The 24635-nt window shown below is 35.0% G+C and overlaps 1 protein-coding gene across 1 annotated transcript; it reads left to right on the top strand.

Moving 5' to 3' along the window:
- The first annotated feature begins 10331 nt into the window (after positions 1–10331).
- On the top strand, positions 10332–23081 carry LOC147867991 (tRNA (guanine(37)-N(1))-methyltransferase 1-like). The gene is made up of 12 exons (XM_087315918.1): positions 10332–10952; positions 11291–11395; positions 11489–12041; positions 12161–12262; positions 12338–12457; positions 17055–17218; positions 17511–17581; positions 18338–18480; positions 18673–18784; positions 19562–19674; positions 22486–22640; positions 22964–23081. Coding segments are annotated over exons 1-12 (2229 nt in total). The 5' UTR covers positions 10332–10362; the 3' UTR covers positions 22965–23081.
- The last annotated feature ends 1554 nt before the right edge of the window (positions 23082–24635 follow it).

Here is a 24635-nt window from a genome sequence, read left to right as displayed (position 1 = left end):
ATATCACTTTTTCCCGATTCCATATTACCTTGAGTTTTTGCCTTTTCCTGAATGAACTTCCTTGGATATGATGAGATTTTCCCTTGCATTCTCTTCCCTGTGGCGGGAGGTTTGAGGAATCGTAGTATAGATGGAGATGGAGGAGACCGGAAAAGAGAGAGGAGGAGCAACGGAGAAAGCATAAGCTGGAACAGAAAGAAAATAAATGAGATGCACAGAAAGAGAAAGAGAGGGAGGAGGGAGGGAGGGAGAGAAAGAAAGAAGGAGAAAATTAAGAATGAACGAAGGCGGCGGCGGCGGGAGGAGAGATGGAGAGAAAGAAAGAAAGTGAGGGAGGGAGAGAAAGAAATAAATAAAATTAAGAATGAATGAATACGGAAATGGAAGTGGATAATTGGGTTAAATAGGAAAGTTTATTTTCTTTAACGAGAATCAAAATTACCGACTCGCATAAACACACACACACACATAGACGCTACGACTAGAGAGACCGATTCTGAAATTTGGTTCTTTTTTCCTTGCATTTCTCTTTGTGCATTTCCAGGAGACCCCACCCACCATCAAGTAACAAATTCTTTAAATTATTATTTTTTGTTAAAAACTCCTTTCTTTTATTGTTTTTTGAATGTTCGGAGCATAGTTTTAATTTCGTTTGATGTAATTTCATCATGAACAATGTAAATTTTTTTATCTAGATTTTGACCTATATAAAAAAAAACGCACTTAATAGAATGGTGCACTTAGGTGGGCATGCACTTAACCGAATGGTTCCTGTATATATATATATATATATGCATGTTCTATAATGCATATATGTATGTACATATGTTTATTGTGTACACATGTTTATATATATGAGGTTGTGAATTTTGACTTTGATTTGCAATTTGAAAATTTTTAATTGCAATATTTGATTACTGATCACATTTTGGAGTCCTCAAATTGAAATCATAGGCTTAGTTTGCTATTAATTATAATTTTAGTGTGTCATATTTGAGAGATTTCGACACTAAATTTTCTAATCAGCCTTTTCATTATACGCACAATTTGACAATTAATTGTTTTCACTAAGAGCTATGTCCATCAAGATTTTTAGGAAAACCTGGATAACAAGCCATCCTTGATATTGATTATTAGGTTGTTTAAGTGAATTCTCTAAATACCAGGAGACATCATCTTAAAAATTTATATTTAGGAGTCACAACTCGTAGTTCCTATCGTATCATCCAAGATTGCACCAATTCACCAACCATTACTTTGTTAAGGCAATGAATGTAGGTATTTCTACACCAAAGTTTTGTTGATCCGTTTGGAATAAAGCAAGCACTCTTTATTGCTTTCTTATATACATATATATACATATATATATATATACATATGAGCATATTTTAGTAATCTTCCCCCGAAATATTCCATATTGTCATGTCCTAACCATTACTACACCCCATGTGAACATATTTTATTCAATGAACTTCAACATAAGTTAGGACTTAGGAGTCAAGACATATGGACAGTTTCAGTTTTAGAATAAATTATGCTTTTATTTTATAGTCAGATCATATAATGATTTCCAATGTTTAGTCTTTAAAAGTATGCCTTTCTATTCTATAATTCAACCATGCACTGGTTGGAAGTTTTATTGGCAATAACAAGATAGATAGGTAGATTATTAATGTCCACTATTAAGGGAAATAATATCATATTCCTTCGTTTTAACAACACCAAGAGGCTTCATGTTTCCAATCTACAATATTAGTCGTTGACCAAAATTATACAAGGAACATAGTCATATTGTCATTCGTGGGAAACTACCCATTAATAGGTGGCAATGTGCTTTTCATGTAAAAAGAACTACCCATTAATAGGTGGCAATGTGCTTTTCAAACTTGTGTTAAGGAGTAAGAGCTCTCGTGTGAAAAGGCCACCCCGATTTTGGGGTAACTGTATGGTTCGCATTCTTTAGCATTTGCATACATTGAGATTTGCTTAGTTCGTAGATATCACGTTAACAATTTGATCCTAAAAATGGGTTTGCAATAATACAATAAAAACGTAATGTTGGTTATGTAAACATTGCGACCTACCTCGCGCCAATTGTACTTTCGTGCGTGAGTTGGATACAAGCTTTTGATGCTTCCCAATGATGAAGCTTACCATTCAAGGAGAGGGTTGGGCATTTGTGAGCCTCGAGTTCGACAATCCTATCTAAAGTAGCATCCTTAGTTGAACCCATATGCGCCTCACATGCTCTAATTGAACTAAATAGAACAATATGAAACAAATCCTTTCCTTCTAAGATTGGTTATATATAAGTATGGTAGAGTCGTCGCTTCCACGTTTTTTACCTATATACAAGTGTGGGCATGACAATGGTGTAAAAAGCCACAATCTAGTTTGCAACCCACAAATTTGTGCATAGTATGCTTGAGTACCCCCAAAACCGGATATGCTTGTGTCAACCAAGATTTTAACATCACTTGACTACAGAACTTTGGTCGTTTGAGCATAATTTCAAAAGAGACATAATGTCAAACACGTCTCATCGTGCTTTTCTGTCCAAGGCTATTGAGGTCTTCTGCACAATGACTTTAGTTTTTCCCATTATTCATCACAAGAACTCTATTTTTGCAATAAACACCAAGAACTCTTAAGTGCTTTTGGAGCTTTTCTAAAAGGTGAAAAATGAGTCACAACATCACTGACAATAGGCATTATAGAAATCGGTCATCTCTCTCATTAGAATAGATCCATCCACTTTTCCACCCATGTGTGTAAGAGCTCATCTACATAATTTCCAAATAGGGTGTACACTAATGGGCATCCTTGGGCCACTCCTATAGCTGATTCATATGATATTCAATATTCCTCTTGATGTTCATATTTTACATGTAATGGTCTCATATAAAAAATATATCATTGAAAGCATTTCGTTGGCACTACAATGGCATGTAGTCCAATTTAGTCTCATGTTGATTATCTTGTGCATAAAAGTGTTGTATTTGAGTGTTTTTGTCAATTTTCAAATGTTGACAATGCAATGGCATTATGTTGTGTAGTTTTTGGCAATTCTGAGGTGTAAAGAAAATTCTCAATGTAAAGTGGGAACTTATGTTTCCCTTTTTCTTTTGAATATATACAAATGTCAATCTAAGCAAGTACGTAGTTAATATTGTTAGTGTGATTTGAAATTGGCAATATTAATTGTTCAATACACCCTTCAACGTGATAATATTAACTAGTTAAACCATTAACACGATTTGACAATAATGAAATGTTAGTATCTTCAAGAGTTTGTTTCTCACCTACTTTACTAGCAAGGCAAATACAACATGGTTCTTGGTGCAAAAGTAGGAGTGCACATTGTGGCTTGTGAAACGAGTTTAAAGATAAACCCAAATAATAATCTGAAGCATAATGCTACAAGGTTTAGTGTCCATTGCAGTACCATTACATAAGGAATAATTGCAAGCTGTCAATGATTTTTGTAAAGAGAATTTTGATATGCCATGAGTTGCCCGTGCCAACTCAAAAAAGTTTGAAGTGAAGTTAAAACTTTATCAAATAAGAACAAGGGTCCATGTAAATTGAGAAAAAGTATATGTCTTTATATATAGAGCATAATGAATCCTCAAAAGAAAGATGCACCCGAAATGGAATATTTGATTTCATGATACTTTTAAGACAATATGTCAGTCTGGTTAAGTTTCTTAAGTGCTAAAATGGTTAGACAAAGTGGGAGCTGATTTAATCTTTCCTATAAGCAAGCATGTGAAAGCAATAAGGTGGAGGAGGATAACTCGATAGATCTCATAGTACCTCATGAACTACATATAAAAAATTTATCGGATTTTCAAATAAAACAACCCTTTGTTCTACCATTCACCGGGAAATGGTTACATGGAGTGATTGGCCCACAAGGAAATACATGGAATATTTTAACGTTTTGTGTCGAGGTTACGTAAATATGTATCATACGACTAAGGATGTGGGTCGTAGCATTAGGAGACTCGATGCCACTAATTATGGTAAAATTTCCAATGTATGTCTTCTTGAAACATTTGACTTTTAATCATCAAAAGTTAGAACTATAGCCCATACTTTAATGATGATAATGTTTTGGTTTTTAGTTTTTTTTTTTTTTTTTTCCAAAAAGATTTCCTTCATTAGTATTAAGAAAAAACGCCATAAGGCTACAAACTGTACAATTTAGAGAGTATTATATACAAAAAGGATAATCAGGGGAAGGGCCAGGGATGATGATACTTCCAGATTGGTCCTTGAGAGGAGATCGTGAATAGAGGCAACTTCCTCCATAATTGTAGTAATCTTTTCCTTTTCTTAAGAACAACCTCCGAAGGGCCCGACATATTGTCATACTGCCCACGCACTACTACCAATAAGTTGTCCCATAATTATAGCAATATAATTGAGAGAAGGGGTACTATGGAATCATCTTTTACATCGATACTTCCATAAGGTCCATAATGTAATTGTGGATATTGTTTTCCATACTTGGGCTGCACGCATTTGCTTTCGAGGCTGCTGAAAAGGCGAGACAGATATTAGATGCCTGTTGATGACAGTCTTAGCCTCTAGAGCATCACCTGCCTCATACAATAATAGACTGGAATGGAGAACCCCCCATACCGCTAATCCCCATGAGAATAGGCAACCTACACTAATTGTCAGGAATAAGGAAAGAACTTTATTCCAAACCTGTTGAGCTAGTGAATAGGACCAGAGAGCATGCTTGGTAGTTTCCTGCAAGTCACCACAATAACTACACTGTCTAAGAACGGGTGCCACATTTCCTTTCAAAGATTGACCTATCGGTAGTGTTGCATGTAGCAAAAGCCATATGATATGAATAGAGTGTATTTTGTTGGTCCCCTAAAAGACCAAATCCATTTCCAATAAGCCTTCAAATGACTGCTTGATACACCCCACTTATTCCAGTGCTTTTGAGCTGCAAGAGTTGGAATATTCTTAGACATGAGTAAGGTTCTTGATAATGTTTTGATTCTGTAATTGATACTGAAATAACAAAATAGTTACCTCGGTTCGTTGTCAAAGGAAAACATAGACATGTGTCATGCATCATGAAATAACAACCATTCAATGATTATTTGTGAGGGTATACCATGATCAATGTACAGTGACCAAAGAAATGGGAAGTATTCGGCATCACATACATAAAGACATTTGACATTACATTATTGTAGAGGTCTTGCTCTCAATGCGACAAGCATGAATATTATATGATGCAACAAACATGAAGACCTTTTTATTATGAACTAAATATCAGATTCATTACTTCGCATGACCTTGAGGTTGCAAAGCACGTGCTTTTGGCACACTAGGCCAACATGTTGATACACCTACATTTAAGACAATTGGCAAGGTACTTTATGAATTTATAACTAATAAAGTTTCAAATATAATCAATGTTGATGTGGAACGTATTTCACACACAATACCAAATGCAACTTGTTCACATTGTGCAATCATAAATATATTTGTTTTGATTGTTTGGGACTAGGAGGTGTGTGTGAAGTTTTATTCATTTCACTTCTAGCACAATAACATATTGAATTGTAAGAGTGAAGGGGCTATGCCATATACTTAAGGGGCATTACTTCACGGATGTTTGGGGTACTTTTCAAATGATTATTTGAATGCAAGCATAAAGTTTATACATTAGTAATTAACGAGTAAGGCATGATTGTATTTTCCCTAGGTTTAGTTAAAGGAGAATTTTATTTTGTTTTGTTTAAAAGTAGAAGAGGAGCAATAAACTAATTTAACTAGATCTTCATTGTCCAACAACGTCGACTCTATCATTAATAACAACTCTTGACATATGTATGTATGAATGTTTAATTTTACACTAATTATCATGGAATGACTAATATAGGAACAACCATACCCAAAACATGTTTTTGATCCCTGAAATATCTCCACACCTAATTGGTATACTATTTTGAATGATGCACTTAATTGCATTGAATTATTAATAACATTTGCATGGGGTTAATTCAAGCTTGCTTGCTTATGTGAGTCAGCACATTCCTTTAAAAACATCATTACAATTTTCTAGGAAAGGAGAAAAACAACCATGGAAATTGATTAATGCAAGGCAAGAGGTGAGTAGGGTACATCATTCTTGAAGGACGATATTTTACAAAGTATTTTTACATGGCTTATTATTAATCAAATGGGAAATCACATCAACTCATCTTTAATTCCATCTTTCATCACAATTACCTTACAAGTAATATCATCTCATGTTAGACAACACACGCTTTTGATCATTTATTCATGATATCAAATTGCTAACAATAACAATCCATCGATCAAATAATATAATCATCCAAATTGTGCGATTCACCTACATGCTAGCTATATGGAAGAGTTGTATTTCTTATGCATTATAATCTATATCATAGATTGACATATTCGCATTCGTGGGGTTTCCCATTCGAATGAAAACGAATACGAATACGAATGGGTAGTCAAGTATTCGTTTTACCTCCCCCCCCAAAAAAAAAACTTTTTTAAAAAAAAATCCCTAAGATAGAAAAAAGGAACTTAACAATAAATAGGGATAATAAAAGAGGGACTTTGGGGACTTGACACTACTAAATTTTTATAATAAACGTGTAGTCGTTTTATTTTTAATAAATAAATAAAATAAAATAAAGGCTCATTAATTTCTCACTTTTTATTTCCTCAAAATTTATGGATATTTTTATCTTGACATTAAAAATGGTACTTCAAACTAATCATATCTTCAAAGTTCATACTAATCATATTTGTATAATAAATATAAAAATATTCGTTTAAAAAAATTTAGTTAATTAAAATAAGTTTCATAAACTCTCTTGACACTATAATCTATTAATGAATAATTGTTTTTTTTGTTGAAATACATTTATTTAAATAAATAAATAAATTTTTATATTTATTTTACAAAACGAATGGTTTTTTAATATTCTTGGGGCCATTTTGTATTCTCGAATATTAAGAATGTTGCGCATGGAGAATATCACGAATATCACGCATGTGTCAATCTATGATCTATATATTCACAACCATCCATTCTTCAAGGCCCAAATGCACATAGTCAACACAATTCAAACCAACCAATATCGTATTGCTAGCAATGATTTGTTGAGTTGGCCATATGTCCATCTTCTTCTTCTAACCCATTAATCTAGATTGAGTTTGTTTCATACAAATTTTTGCGAACCACATGCTAGTAACTCTCACTTGGAATGTCATAATTTAACAACATTTCCCACTCGATACACCATCCTAACAATATATCTAGTTACTTTTGAAATATTTATATTGTAAATAGAAATATATCCATGGCCTAACAATCGACAACAATTTGGTTCGGTTTGAGAGTGTCAAATCCAAACCGTTTAAAAATTTTGAAACTTGAACTAAACCGAACTTAACCACAAAAAATTGAACCGTTTAAAAAAATCAAAATCGTAAAAACCGCGGTTTCGTGGTTTGGTTTCGGTTTTCAACTTAGATCAAAATTCAAATTTAAAAATTTGAAAATTTCATTATTTTAAACTTTAATTTTTCAAAATTTTAAAGATTTTCATAAAGTGTGAGAACAAGGCTTTTAAATGAAAATATTGTTTTTTTTTTTTTAAGTAATACAAAATTAATTAATTTAAAAAAATACCATTAAACCATTAACCGTGATTTCTATTTGTTGAAACCAAACCAAACCGTTTGAAAAAACTTGAACTTGAATCAAACCATTGCTAATTGTTACCATTGCCCAACTACTTCAAGTTGTTATTGTTTGTACCAAGGCACTGGCAATGATCTTGCAAAGTTGAATCATGTCCTCTTAAAAATGAAGTCTCAAAACAGAGTATAACTTCTAACCATGAGCCAATGGAAAAGAATCCATATGCTAGATATAAGTTACATGTGTTCAAATAAATGTACCATCGATTTAGTATGAAAAAAAACTACATGGAGCACGACTCTAATACATTTAATTGATTCATGTTTAAGAGTATATCCATTAAGAGTGGGTGCTTATTATAAACAATATCATTGTTTATAGTAAGTCATCTCATTCAATGATGCATCAAGTGAAAAAGATGGATTTGTGGGTGAATGGCATGAGTATGAGTTACACAAAAAACTAGGGGAACAACGACAATACAACCCTAGGAAAGATGGATTTGTGAGGGAGAGACGCGAACTTCGTTCTCTTGTCCAAAGTGGCAAACAAACCTAAGGCGATGTAAGCACAAACAAGGGAGAGTGTAATGCACATGCAAACAAAAATCGAAGGAAGCCAAACAGAGTATAGAGGTTGTTGTTGAAAAAGAGTCCATGGGAAATGTGTGAGACAAGCGCTTCCCTCGCCTTGCTAGTACATTCTGAGTGGCAGACAAGTGATGGAACATACACACACACAAACTTTTTGCTTTAGTTTCCAGATTGAACATTTGTTTTTCATTAACTCCTAAAATGCTTCTTTTCATAATTTACTTATGAGTCATGACATTCCAAATAAGATTGTTCTCCAACTTAGGCATCCTCTAATGTGCAATATTCCCGCCAAATATAAAGCAAGTTGAGAACTTGAAAAGATGAAAAGTTGATGTATTGGAAATTTGTAAAGTGCCCTATACATGGATTGCTACGATAGTGCAATCAAATTTTCTATCATTGATTTCTTAACCAAGAATGCATGCGAGAATTTTAGGTGGAATGCTCTTGAACTATTTTGGCAACATGATACAACCAAACATGTATTTATAGAAATTCAAAAGAGTTATTTATTTAATGCTTGTATAGTTCAAAATAGCTTGAATACACATATCCATGACTTTGCGTGGAAAGCGATTTTGTAGCTGAAAACAATATTGGAAGTAAACACTAATTGATTTGTGGAAATACAGGTCAAAGAATGGTCTCCTGATGACATGTTACTATAGCCAAAGATTTGCAATTCCGAGGAAGCAAATATAGTTATAACTTACCACTAGTTCCTAAGTGTTATAAGTTATACATATTCCACATGATAAAAACACCAATACAAACTTGAAGACTATGATATTGTGCTTGGAATTGACAATCTTTAAAATGTTGTAGCAAGACAAGCTGCCCTAAATAGGTGGAAACGTTCAAGAAAGTTTCTAATATGATCCTATGAGAGAAGGTAAATAAGAATGGCATTAGATCATGTATCTCTTCACCTACGAATGATGATGTTGAACAAATCGACATGTCATCTGGATAATATTGATTCGCCGTCATATTAAAATGAAAACATTGACAACAAAATATGATTGATTTGTAAAACAAATTGCTACATGGTATTATGTTAAATAACAAATTGTAAGAGTTATTAATATACAAGCCCATCCTCAACCAGAGGGACACTCAATATTGTGAATAAAAGAATTTACATCTTTACAATTGACCAATGTGCTCAACACCTCAATGTTAATAATCACACATCCAACCTAAGCATCTTGAAAGATCAAAAATTTCCTCCTGAAATAACTAATGAAAAAGAGCTTAATCAAGAGAAATTTGGCTCCACATCAAAATTGACAAGAAGTTTGAAGCTTCCGCCTATAAATTAGATTTTGGGGACGTCTAGTTGCCAATACTTCTTCATCCAAATAGCCATTGAAACAACTCAAGAAAATGTCTAGTTCTTGGACCACAAATTATATATACGAGTTAGAGTCGGGCTCCTCGGGCTCCTACGTCATGTGAGCTGGGCTTGTCAAGCTCCTGCAATTTCAATGGTCGGGCTCCTTGGCCTCCCCCTAAAGTGAAAATTTGAGTGCACACTTTTATTATTATTATCCACATTGGACGATGCAGATCGCATGTGCCGTCTACGCCCACAATTCCCTCACTTGTGCTCTTTAATATTTGGTAGTAGTTAGACACATCGAATACCCTCTCACTTGCACTCTATATGTATGGTACGTATGTATTTATCTCCTTATCTAAACCCAAAACCCCAAATCTCACCATAACATTCTATGTATGGCATGGTATGTATGAGTAAAATTTAGGAGTATTTTTTAACCTATAAATTGTTAAACCGCACCACATAAACTGATATCGATAAAGCATGAAATTCAAAACCGAACCGATTAGTAACATTTGAAACCAAACCAAACTGTTTATTTATCTTCGAACCTATAAACCGTTAAGCCATGATATAACGGTTCGGTTCGGGCTAAAAACGGGCCCATTGCTAATGAGTATGTATGTATGGAATAACAACTAACACTAATGCAAGGAAGACAAAGGCAGTCAGGCAGCGCTTTTCTTTCTTTCTTTCTTTCTTCCGTGGCCATGCTTTCTCGGCTTTCATGGCAACCTTCGCTTCCTCCTCCTTCTCCTCTTCCTTCTTCTTCTTCTTCTTCTTCTTCTTCTTCTTCTTCGAGGATAAGGCCCTGCAATTCTTTCTCTATCTGCTCAGAGCTCGACCGTCGACCCCTTTTCCGAGCTGGACGGCCCCTGATCCTCACTTCCCACAACTCTCCTCGGAATTTGCAGAAACGCCCGAGGGATCCAGACATATCCATTGATTTAGCCTTCGATGATGACGAGGACGACGTCATTGATGATGATGATGATGATGATGATGTTGAAGGAACATACAGGGATTTCGCTGCAGTAAATGGTTGTTCTGATGCTTCTCATGTCGCCATAGCCACTGCCTTAGATCCTAACGAAGAGATTCTATGGAACAAGATTTCTTCGACGGCTCTGAGAGCTTGTGGTGATGTTGTTGTGGACGACTATGATGAAGAAACTAGAGATTTCACTCAAGAACGTGTTTTATCTGATGTTTCACACGTCTCCATAGCTGCTGAGCTTGCTGAAGAGGTTCCATGGGAGAGGCTGGAAAAGCAGTCGTCCTCTATAAAAGCTTTCCAAAGGTACGTTTTTTCTTCAAATTTAGATGCTGTTTCTTCTCATGAGAAGGCTTCATGAAAACTCGAGGTATCAGAAAAGAATTGTTCTTCTACAAAAGTTTTTGAGAAGTATGATACTTCGGCCCAAACTTCTTGATGTTCTATCTTGATTCTTCACATGAGAAAGCTACATTTAAACTTGAGATATCATAAAAAAACACTTGTCTTCCTGGAAAGCTTTCAAGAGATATGATAACATCGCATGACCTTTTTGATTTATTCTTCTCTTAGAAGCAATGTGTAGCATCTTACTGGTCTCTTTGAGAATTTTGGCAGATGTTTAAATTGCATGCCTTTGATAGGTATGCTTTTGCTCGGGCTTCTGATGATCTACCTTCTCATGCGGAATCTTCATGCAAAATTGAGGCATCTGAAAAGCATTGGTCTTCCAGAAAAGCTTTCAACAGGTATGTTTGCAGTTGGGAAATTATAATTTTGGGTCTTATCAGTAAATTTTGTTGAATTTTTTATGATATGATCTTATTGCGAGCCTTCAATAGGTATGATTTTGCCCGAACCTTTGATGTTGTTGCATTGAGAGTTCCATTGGATGAGTGGAGAAACATTTCATATGGTATCAAGGGGCACTTGCTGAATTGGAAGGGTGTTGATAACATGGTAAGAGTTGATGGAGATGACCTTGACACAGAAATCAAGTCCCTATTGAAGGATGACAAAGGAAAAAAGACCTTAGATGTCGAAGATTCTCTTCTTCGTGCTGTTTATGGAACCACAGCTCCTCCCGGTCGCATTGAGAAACAGCTAAGAACAGTAGATAAGATAAGGTCTCGTGACTATGAAAACATTGAAAGAATTTCCCGGCCAGATCGAAAAGTTGTCAAGGAATTACGGAAGGAAAGGGAAAAAAACCCTATGATGTTCCATAAAAATAAATCTTACATGGTAAAAGAGATGGTTCCAAAAGTCAATTCAGATGAGAGTCTTCAGAATGTATCTTTCAATGTGAAGAAATGGGTTGGCCCATCACGCCTATTACTTCTGGATATAAATTACGCAAGAAAACCCATTCAAGCTCTCCCAAGGGTGGTGCAGGTCTGTCTTCTGATGATGTTGTCATCATATTGCATTGAACTATGTACCTAGTTACTGAAATCATACGATGAGTTTGGCTTGGTTGCGACAATCTCCACATAACATTGATGAGTATATAGGTATTGCTTAATGAAAGAGTAGGCCGCTCAAGTAGTAGACGGAAACGAGAGATTGTGCCATGCAAGCTCACGTTGTTTTATGAGTATTGGTCAATGCAAGAGGTAACTGTTATAACTATTAATCTGGTTCGTTTCACTAGGCATGTGAAGAAACTTGAAATATGGTTTGCTGAATAGATATTAAAAGAGTTGCTTCCAGAAGGAGAGGCCACTACACCAACAATCAAAATTGTGGGTCACATGGCACAATTATGCCTCGGTGAACAATATTCTCATTTGAAACACATCATAGGCAAGGTATGTCAATGTTATCTAATGTTGTATTTATTATTAGGAATGATGCTCCTCTCCCTGATTAGAGGCTTTCAAATAATAGATGCTAGATGCCGGCCACATCATGTATATTCTCTTACTACTTTTCTAGATTATTTCTTCGATACCTTCTTATGACATTTATATTTTGGCATACTCACAATCATAGATTGACACATGCGTGATATTCGTGATATTCTCCATGCGTAATATTCTCAATATTCGAGAATACGAAATGACCCCAAGAATATTAAAAAACCATTCGTTTTGCAAAATAAATATAAAATATTTATTTATTTATTTAAATAAATTTATTTTACCAAAAAAAGAACAATTATTCATTAATAGATTATAGTGTCAAGAGAGTTTATGAAACTTATTTTAATTAATCAATTTTTAAAAAACGAATATTTTTATATTTATTATACAAATATGATTAGTATGAACTTTGAATATATGATTAGTTTGAAGTACTATTTTTAATGTCAAAATAAAAATATCCATAAATTTTGAGGGAATAAAAAGTGAGAAATTAATGAGCCTTTATTTTATTTTATTTATTTATTAAAAATAAAACGAATACTTATAACTTATAAGTTATACATTTATTATAAAATTTTAGTAGTGTCAAATCCCCAAGTCCCTCTTTTATTATCCCTATTTATTGTCAAGTTCCTTTTTTTTATCCTAGGAAATTAAAAAAGACAGTTTTTTTTTTTTTTTTTTGAGTTAAACGAATACTTGACCACCCATTCGTATTCGTATTCGTTTGTATTCGAATGGGAAACCCGACGAATGCGAATATGTCAATCTATGCTCACAATAAAGGTGTATAAAACTTAATGTACAAATGTATAAAATATACATAGACAAACAAACACACACAAACAAATGTGGTAGAGAGAATATCTGTTCATATGGTCACTTGTGTTTGTTGAAATAATAAGTTATAATAATTGGACAACTTTTGATTATGATCATATGTTCACGTGAGTTTGTTGAAAAAATGTAGTTTTGCTTGACTTGATAAGGAAATAAATTGGTAGCACGAAATATAAAATGATAAGTGCTCTTGACAAGAATGAAAGAGAACGTTTTATGGAATATGGAAGGATATAAAGGTAGACTAGATCACAATGCATTTATGTCAAAGTCTTAACAAAACAATTAGAGCGATGCTATATGAACTTAGAAAATGCTCAATGCAGTTTGTGTTTATGTTTCAAGGGTTCAATATTGGTAATGATCAAATAAAAAATTAGAAGAAAATCGTTGTTATTCAAATCTTTTTGTGATTTGAATGAATTTGGGAAATGATACTAACAAATGGTAATGAAACAAATTGCATTTGGCAAATGTAAACAATCTGATGTAACATACTATCAGTGTGGTAGGAAATGCCACACATGGCTAGACTATAGGTACTATACCATGCTGGTTGTTAACGGAAGCAAGAGAGGCACTCTATATTGCTTGCATGGAAAAGCTTTGGCCTGACATTTACTACTGTTGTAGAGATAGAATCTCATTTGGGACTTTGGAACAAAAGGCTTGGTTACATGAGGCAGAAAGGCCTAATATTTCATCTTATTTTCACTGAGCAAAACTAAACTTTTGTAAGGATTGTCAATATGGAAAGAAAGTAAGGAGTTCTTATTACTTTGGTGTGTTTAGCAAGCAAAACATGCTTGACCCTAGTCATTTTGATGTGCATAAAATGACACCATTTCTGCATTTGTGACCAACTAGACAGGTTGAAAATTAAAATATCTGTGCACAGAAGATGGTGGGGAATTCATAAGTGCTGAATTTCTGAAATTTTGTGATTCTCATATTTTAAAAAAGCCCCTCTTCTAACGGTGTAGCCAAACATTATAACAGATTTTTTTGTGAATGAAATATATGTTAACATATTTTAAGAGGCCACAACTGAACTCCCTCGAGAGTTTTGTGCAGGGGCTGTGAAAACTGCAGCTCCTATTTTGCAAGTGATCTCCTCACACAACATTACAATGTGGCATCCTTGAAGAGGGTTTGGAAAACCTGCGTCATATAACCACTTACTCATATTTGGTTGTGATGCCGTTGTGCACATCTGGTAAGACTTGTAAAATAAGCTTGACCCTTAAATCTATTAAGGGTACCTTCATGAGTCTGGTGATGAAGATGAAATGGGATACAAATTTGGTTCTTCAGTTTAAGAAAGCAGTGCACAGTCAAGATGTTTTTAATGAGTTAAAGCTTCTCAAAATAATGTTGCCTCAAAAGATGACAGTAAAAGGGTCAAATTTTAGCATGTACAGCCACGTATAAGTCCTGAAAAGACGTCTTAGGATGCACAACAGAGGGCTGAAAATAACATTGAGCCCGTGGTAATTGTGCCAGAAAATGCTGTATAGCCATTGAATTTCCCGGATGCCTGCAGACCACGCTGAAAAGAAGGCTGTAAATGATGGACAACCCCAAATTGGGGGTTAATGGTTCCTCCTGAATGTGGATCATTGGGTCAACAAAACCACAAGAGTTTGGAGATATGTATCAAGCTTTGATCCCTCATTGTAGTATATCATGTTGACTGATGAGGGTGAGCCTCTTACTTTTAAAGAAGCAATATCTTGCGAACAGAAAAACATGTGGGAACTAGAAATACAAGAAGAGATAAATGATACTTGGGATTTGGTTGAGTTGCCAAAGGTAGGAAATCTATTCCTAAGAAGTGGGTATACAAAATAAAAACTGTTGATGGTGAACCCAAGTACAAAGTCAGGTTATTCCTTAAGGATGATTATGCACGAAAAGAGGTCATTGATTTCCAGGAGTTGTTCTCTCATGTGATAATGATCACACTTCGTATCCTCTTTCATGTTACAGTTGCTCTTGATTTGGAGCTCCATCAAATTGATATTAAAACAACATGCTTGCATGGCGATTTAGATGAAGAGCTGTACATGAAACGACTAGAAGCTTTTGCTATTCCAGATAAAGCAAATCTACCATGCAAGCTGAATAAAAGTCTTTATGGGCTGAAATTGGCCTCTTGATAGTGGCTAGAAAGTTTGGCTCATATTTTAATGAGATTTCAAACCAAGCCATGCAGATCGTTGTTCTTACATGAAAAATAACTCTATTGAACGCCCCATCATTCTTGTTCCTTTCCAGGAAGGAAAGAGCACATTAAATGCTCTAAAGCAGCATTTGAATTATGTATTTTCTATGAAAAATCATGGTTATGATGGGACACATTTTGGTTGTGAGTTTGATATAGTTTGCAGATGCTCTCACTAAGTGCTTCCCTTAGGCACATTGTCAACATTGTCTAGAAATGATGGGAGTTGCTTAATAGTAGCCTCCCTGGCCCATTAAATGGGAGTTTGCCGGTGGGTAATGACTTCAAGGGATTTCCTCATGTACGCGTTGACCTTTCCTCCCAGTAGCTCTTTTCTGGAGCTTTGTAGAGAGAGATTTAATTTGTATAAGCATCATACTTGGACAGTTTTAGCCTGTTCACACTATTCAAGTGGCCAAAGTCCCCACTGTAATAGAATGATGTCCCAAACTCAACAAAATATTCGGGGTTAAAACTTTCATGTGCTCTCATTGTCCCTGCCACTCGCCTACACCTGCTTTATTTGTGCTCACCACCTCCTTTTAATCATGATTCATAAAAATACACAAGAGGCACCAAATTTTCTGAAAGGTTTCAACCAGCACATTCCTTGAAAAGCCAAGGGAACATATATCTCTCAACCAAATTTGATTGTTTTTGTTCATTGTGTCAATCTTTAGGTTTTTACTATGTTTCCACCTTCAAGCATCTTCTATACTGTACTAACAATCGGCAATGGTTCGGTTCGGTTTGAAAGGGTCCAAACCGAACCGTTAAATTTTTTTGAAACCTGAACCAAACCAAACTGAACCACGAAACTGTTAAACCGAACCGTTAAAACAATTATCAAACCATCAAACCATTAAACCGTAAAAACCGTGGTTTCGCGGTTCGTTTTCGGTTTTCAACATAGGTCAAAATTTTAAATTTTTTAAATTTATAATATTTCATTATTTAAAATTTTTAAAATTTTTAAGATGTTCCTAAAATGTGAGAATAAGGTCCAAAAATGAAAAGATTGTTTAAAATTTTTTTTTTTATTTTTTTATAATTTAAAAATAAAAAATAAAAAATAAAAAACAAAAAACCGTTAAATTATTTAAACCACGGTTTTTGGCTGTTAAAACCGAACCGTTTTAAAAAACCTAAACCTGAACTGAACCGAACTGTTCAAGCCGTTAAGCCGCGGTTTCGCGGTTTGGTTCAAACCGAACCGTTGCCGATTGTTAACTGTATCCATTCTCGTTTGTTGAACTACCTCTAGTATCACGACGATACTACTCACTTCTGTGCATGCCATCTTTTTAGTGAGTTTCATCCTACCAAGAAAATGTATACAAGTATCTCTATATATGTGGAAATGTATACAAAGGTTCTTTAGAGGGTTTATTCTCTAATACAGGTTTCATAATTTCTCCTGATCTCTTCTCTATATTGGTTAACTGCATTTGTGATCTTTTACATGCTTGTTGACAGGTTATTTTAGACAAATATAGGCCTAGGGTAAAAACAGTCATCAATAAACGTGAGATAACAATATATAGTTGTCAATCTAAATTGGAAGTACTGGCGGGTAATCACTCAGTTGCCACAGTCATAATTGAGGGTGGGATTCGGTTTCACATCAACTTAGCAACAGTGTACTTTTCTTTTCCTTAACATCTTACATATTACATGCTACTAGGTATCTTCAATATAAATACAACCTTTAATTCTCTTTGATGTAGCTGTTGAAGCTACATGAAATATAAAAGTGGTAGTGAAATTTAAGAATGTTCCAATCACATTCATTATATCTCGATGATGTTATGAAACAAGAGGGGTTCATACAAACACACTTTTTTGCCTATCGAAAGTAGACAAACCTTTTAATGTTTACTTGGAGTTTGTTTGTTGGCAAGTAAGCTTATATCCAAACTTTTTGCGTCATAGGTCCTGGATTCCAGAACTAGCAATTGAAGCGGGACAGCTTATTAAGAAGTTCAATGAGAAAGATATTGTTTGTATGTTACATTTTTTATTTTTTTTATTTTGCAATATTGTCTATATATGTGTAACTCCTAACCTCATATGATCTACCGGAACTACTGCAATTGATTGGACATAATTACAACATGATATTTTGTAATGAATGTATGATAAAGATTTCGTTGTTTATTCATTATAATTGTTCTCAATTGGAAGTACATATGATAGATCTTCATAAATAGATGAATCTGTCTGACCATTTGGTTGCATGAGCATTGTTGGAGTGAAGGAACTCCCCTTGCATTTATGTGTGTGTTTTCCAACGAAAATGGCAGAGACGTAACAGGGATCACATAAAACATTTATTCCATGATCAATTCCAAACTCATGTGGGAAACTGAGTGATTTCTCGATCTGCAGAAGGACAAGGGGTATTTTCATCTTTTAAGATATGTTTGCTTTTTCTGTATTTTCACCTCGTCGCACTATTGTAAAATCCTGTGTAGCTGGATAGGTAGCTTAGGAAAATGGAAAATGATCTTCGTAGCAAATTTCAGATGTAGCTCTTGCATGAGTCCTTTGACTTCCATGGCTACCATGGCTAATGTGTGAATGAGATGGATCTTATTTGAATGTGCATTAGCTGTAGTAATGTTTTTTATCGAGGTTTAGCATTATCAGGTGGGCAAATAAGTAATGTCTATAACTGTGCTTTATAAGAGCCATTAGGGAGGCCGAGAAGTTAGGCAAATTTTGCTTCTATCTTTGTGCTGAAATCCTATCAATGGCAGGTGATATAGCTGCAGGGGTAGGTGCCTTTGCTCTTGCATCTGCAAAGAAGGCTTGGAGGGTATTTGCAAATGATGAAAACCCAGAATCATTGAAGTACCTTGCAAAAAATGTGGAAGAGAATAATTTGCAAGCTAAGATTGAGGTAAGTGTGATATCTGTATATTGATGGTGGAATAAAGAGTTCATGCTCTACAATTCATCTTACGACATCCGTTTTGGGGAGACCCATTTGGCTTATTATGGAACTTTTGCTGAGCATAGCGACCATCAATTCATCATACTTTCAGTTTCCAGGTGTGTGCTCCTATTCTTAGGAATTGTATCTTGTTTGCAGCTATACAATCTGGAATGCCATGAATTCCTAAGGAGATTGCTTGGTTTTAGAAAACCTGTGATTATGACTCAAGTTATTTTGGACTTGTCAACAACTGGAGACAGATTGCTAGGTACTTTTTCTTCAGTCAGTGTAGTGTGACTGCTGGCTAGTTTTGCAAATATAAAATGACTCACTTATGTTTGTGCATAATGACAGATTATTCTAGATCTGAAAAGGTGAATTAATGAATATTGGCAAGGGCTGCACTGTTAGGATGGCAGCTGGAACGTTTTGTATAAATTTTTTGTGTGCCACAAAATAACATGTATTACAACAGAAAAAGGAAATATTTACATGCACAAAAGTATGCTGTGCATTGTTGTCTTCTTTGTGTCTCTGTTTTCTTCTGCTTTTCCATGAACTTGTGGCTACTAATACTAAACCATGAAAACCCTTTATAGTTATGAGCTTAGCAATGTCCCATCATTTCAGGTGACAATTGAATTCTATTTACCAATGTTTGCATACATCTTGAAGTTACAGCCATCATGGTTATAACAGGATAATTCTGCTTGATTTATATTGACGGATAAGGAAGCACCTTCATATAACTCCTATGAAATATTCTGGTTGATATGGCGACCTTTTTCCTGAAAACAGATAAGGGTGCAGCTTCAAGGACTGAGAGTATTCAATGCTTAGAATAACAGGAATACAATCTTGTATGCCTGCACAATTTTTGTGGTCTACAAATGTGCGTGTTATATTGCATGAGTTTGTGTTTGTATCTTGAAGTGTCAGCCAATTTATTCTGTTAAGAATTATCATTAAAATAAGAGTCCATGCTTGATTTGATGTTCTTCAGGGAAACTAATTGAAGTTTTTGTTCTATTGTTACCATGATCAGATGCTCTTAAAGGTTCATTCAGTAACTGCAGTTGGCCTGCGACTCAACCCTTACCTATGATTCATGTGTATGGGTACTCCGATGCATTGGATACAGAGGCATCCTTCTTGCATGTAAGATGATAAATACATTCACCTCACATTGAGGTTCCTGTCAGGACCTGAATGTTATTCTCAAAATAAGTGAAAGATAAAGGCTAATTCTAGAATGTTATCGAAAGTTAGTTTATTGAAAAGCAGTGGAGAACATAAAGAAAAAAACATGAAAGAATATGGAAGAGGACAGAAGTCTCTTTATTTTGAGTTTTGACCTATTTTAGTGATTGAATAGAGTATTCAAGTATTAGTGTGGAGGTGCGAGAAGGAAATCCGCTGATTATGAGAGGTAAGAAAGATAAAAATAGAAAAGTATAAATTGTGAGAAAAGGAATCTATGAATTGTGAGGAGAATTGAGTAGAAGTATTGATTGTGGGAAGTAATAAAGGAGAAAAAGATATGTGGATTTAAGGTGTCTAGGACCGATGTCTAGGACCGATATCTCCTCATCAGCAATATAATCTATCACAAATATTAAGAGGATAACTCTGAAATGCCCTTGAATTTGCCTTTATTTGTCAAATGCGCGTCAATGTCCTTAATCTCCCCATATACCCATCCTTCTTGGAAAGAAAAAGAAAGATATATTAAGGTCTTTTAAGAGGCCAAAGAAGCCTATAAGACCAAACAAGAGATTACATCTAAAAATGTTGTCTCGACTTAAAGAACAACAAACAGAAATAAATGCAAGTAAAAAAGTAAATTGAAATAGAATAAGACGTGACTAAAGAATCTCGGTATCTACTCATATAAGATCCTCAAGTTAGATATATTGCAATTTTTGTCTTCGAAATATCCCTAGCATAGGTCGATCAAGAATGAAGAGGTTCCTGAAGTAAGGGAAGCACCTGTGATATCTGGAAAAAATGGCCTTTATTTTTCAACGACAGTGATGGTGAGATTGTGGTCCACGAGGTTGGGGCCTACATTCATAACAAATTGCTATTGCCTGATAGCCCTTTGCAATGTCGTGGTCAGGAGCCCATTTGTTGCTCTTGATTGATTTATAACATGAGTTGGAGTGATGGAGCTAAAGAAAGTTGTGATTGCTCTTTGTTGATGAGCTTGTGTGGCTGTATTGTTGTCCTTCAACTTCACCCTGTTAGTTCTAGCAATAAAAGCCCCAGGCATCATTGGTCCACATATTCCAATACCTCGCATAATGGAAAGCCTTGTATAAAGAGGCAATGATATCTCCCTCTTGTTTCATAAAAAACAGCACAAGGACAAACAGTGTCCTTAAAATTCTACTGCCTGATGACACAATTGACTAATTCTTTCTTTGAGGTTTGCTTACCTCAATGACTTTAACTGATGTGGAGAAGTTTGCAGCTGCCCTATCACAGTATACAGTGCATAAGATAGATGTATGTCCATATAAGAAGGCCTCAAGATGAATCCATCCACTGATGTGTGTAAAAAGTGTCTAATTGTGGGCTATGTTGTTCTTACCAAAAGATGTTGTGGAGCTGATCCATGTTTTTTGTTTTACAAGTTGTTAATATCAATTTTTACTATTCTATTATTTCCCATTTTCGTCATGTTTAGATGGGGACCATCCAATTTATATTGGAATGGGGGTAGCGCATTTATGCTTATGCCATTTGACTTGAGCCATTGATGCGTTTCAGCATACCAACAGTGAATATCTCCATGTTCAACAAGTTGTTTTGATGACATCAGTGCCAACCTTGAGTACTTCATTTCTGGAGCTCCCAAAGCCTTTGGATATTGGTCACTGATCAGGATAATTCCTCCATGATTATTGGGGCTACTCCCATCTCTGCCCAGATTATATAATAGGGCACCAATGCTTCTCTCCTTATCATGCAGGTGATAATTGAGATTAACAGTTTCACCAAATCTTTCTAGTTATTTCCCTTGTTAAGACTCGGCCCTAGGTTTCTACTCCATAGGGAAGAGTTGTTCTGACAAGTGTATCAAATCGCCACAATTTAGATTGTGGCTCCTGGAATTGCAAATGGGCACATTGTCTCTGAAGATAACCAAGTATAGCATATCCATGAGAAATTTGAGCACAAGCAGCCTTCTGTAGGGAGACTGGAGGCCCTCTGAATGTTATTCCTAGGTATGTATAGGATCATGTGTAAGGCACGTTTTCTGGTTCGGATCTTGCTACCCATGCTTGAGTGGTGTTAAACACCATTACGTTAGTTTGATCTATGTTTACTGACAAACCTTTGTCCATACAAAATACTTTTACTGCATTCAGATGTCTTTGTAGTGCCTCTGGAGAGTCGAAGACCAGCACAATATCATCCCCATATAATAATATTTATATGGCTACACCTGTGAGGCATACTTTTCCTGACACGGATTCCTTCATGGCATAGATTCCCCATTGCATATTTATAGGGACACCAAGGGCTTCTAGCTGCTGCATGAGTCGAGCAAGTGCTACAGTGTCAAAGGCTTTTCAGAAATCCACAAAGCAACAATAAATCTTATTATTATGGGCTCTGGAGTCTGCCCTCCTTGATAAGGTCAATATGTTATCCAAAGTTTTTAACCCCTTCTGAAAGAGAAACAAACAAGATGAATTGACTATATAATTGTTGAAATAGTGCAAACAATTGAGAAAAAGCAGATGAACTGAGCATATAGTTTCTCACAATAGAAACTGTAATTATTTGAGGGGAGTTGATCAAGTGTAATTTGGGGAAATAGTTAAAATGTAAGGGCATTCAGGGAAATAAAGAAAACACAGAAATTCGAGAGTATCCCTCCCCCTCCCCTAACAAAACACTGATATATTATTGATATTCTGGATTGACGAATGGCTGATTGTGTTGTTTCAAAAACTACAGCGTATAAGTCACAGAATCGGGTACCCCATAGAGGAGATCGATATACATCGGGTGTGGCAGAATATGGAATCTAAAAAGTGTATAATGTATGCAAGTTTCCGACTCCCAAAAGCTGTCGCTTTTTTGATTGACAAATCATCTTCTCAGTATGCTTAGTAAGAAGCTAATTTGTTAACTTTATAATCATTTAACACATAGATGTGGAGTATTGGATAAATACAATTATGCTATATTCCTTTGGTATATGTAATGCAGTGTATAATCTGTATAGATATGGTCATCCATGTGCATTTGTATTAAGAAAACCTTGAACATCTCAAATATACATCATCAAATTGTATTTAATCACCATTGTCAGCTGATAAATTGTGCATCAAACTTCACTGTTTAATGTACTTTTATTAAGTTAAAGTGCAGCATTGTGGATTGTGTATACACATAGATGTATTTATGTATATATGGTGGTGATTTTATCAAGGACATGAAGTTGAGTGTATCTTTTCAGCCAAATCGTTATGGCAGTGAAGATTAGCCCAGATACAAAATCTCGATATTTTATGGAATGGAATATAAAAAGTCATCCTTTTGTGATTTAACCCTCTATCCTGCCATAATTGTGTAGCCTTTTAATTTGCTATGGTGTCTGGTGTACCCTAACATCAATAATATAAATTGATCGTCAGATAGTACATCCATGCTGGATCTAATTGATCATATAGGAAAATCGTTAATCTTGAAATGTTAGTTTAGACTTTTTATTCTGCTCTGATTTAATTGTAAAATTTGGTTTCATGATGCTTTCCTTTACAGTCTGATATAATGACCATATCAGTGATTCGACACTGCTCTATTACTTTCTTAATCAGGTTTTTTTATTGTTGTATATTATTGTATTTGCATCTAAGAAATGTCTTAGGATCTATTTATACTTAACATTAGCCTATATAGAATGCGTGACTCTTTTCAACAATGTAATTCTCATTACTGGTGAAGGTAAAGCTTGACCACTACTTTAGTTACGAGTCTATATGTCATTTGTATTAATGGGATTTCAGGTGATTTCATTATGGGAGGAGCAGAATTGGCTATGATTGGGGTTTTTATGAGGTCCCAAGTTAACCTATTTTATAATGTAGTTACACATTTTATAAAAGTTGGGAGTCTGTTATGAGTCAAAGAAACCCAGCAACTGTGGATTAGCAGCAAACATAATAGTGTGCAAAAAAGGTTGGGAGTATGCTATGAGTATATTCATAACAGTAATATGAGGCAATTAGCTTGGGATTTGATAGCTGGAGAAGCTGACCAGCAATTGAATTACTTGAATTTCATGCATGGGAAACAATGATTGGCAAAAAGAAAAGACAGTAAACCTCAAAAAGCAAGGAGTAATGGAGATGAAACTTACAATTAGTAATGAGGGATTAAACCCACCAATCAAAGGTGTATTGCAATCATGACAAAATTTGGTTTTGATCAAGGGGAAATTATGCTCCATGATCTGTGTTTTGTAGTATTTTTTACTCATTCACCACTATTTGGCAAGATGGCCAACTTGTCACATTCATGAAGGATATAGTGCAAACAAGGTTCAAAGTTCGTTGGGTCTGTTCCCAATTATTTTGATTAGGCTACATTTTCATGATAAAGGGTTCTACAAACATTTTTGCTATCATTAACATGATGCACATCTTGGGAGGGTGGCAAGTTCTAAGATAAGACCCCAAAATATTGCATCCCTAAATAATTATCTAAGTAGTGTTTGTGAAGATAATGACAATCAAATAATGATGTGAGAAACCATTGTTTAACAACCCTTGTACGTCATAATAAAACTGAATGTATTTTTGTAATATAATTCAACTATACCATCTTGAACACAATGATTAGAATTGTTTCTCTTGAACACAACACAGGTGGTGTTATTTGTAGTGTGTGAGAGTGTTGTATTGATAACAAGAAAGAGATAATGAATACCCACGTGAATGCATGACAAAGCTTCACATCTATATGCATGAAATGCATTGCATTGTGGAAACCATATGCATACGAGTGTTAATGACTCTTTCAAATGCCACATTCTCAAGATCTCTGTAATTTAAAAGAATGCCTATTTACAGTACCACGCATACTAAACAAACACACAGAGT

This window comes from Azolla caroliniana, unplaced genomic scaffold (genome assembly GCF_043228905.1).
Source record: "Azolla caroliniana isolate FFs.n. ecotype wild unplaced genomic scaffold, voAzoCaro1.0.p SCAF_2, whole genome shotgun sequence".
NCBI classification, from domain to species: domain Eukaryota; kingdom Viridiplantae; phylum Streptophyta; class Polypodiopsida; order Salviniales; family Salviniaceae; genus Azolla; species Azolla caroliniana.
The sequence above is the reverse complement of the archived record's forward strand: the minus strand, read 5'-3'. Positions and strand labels throughout refer to the sequence as shown.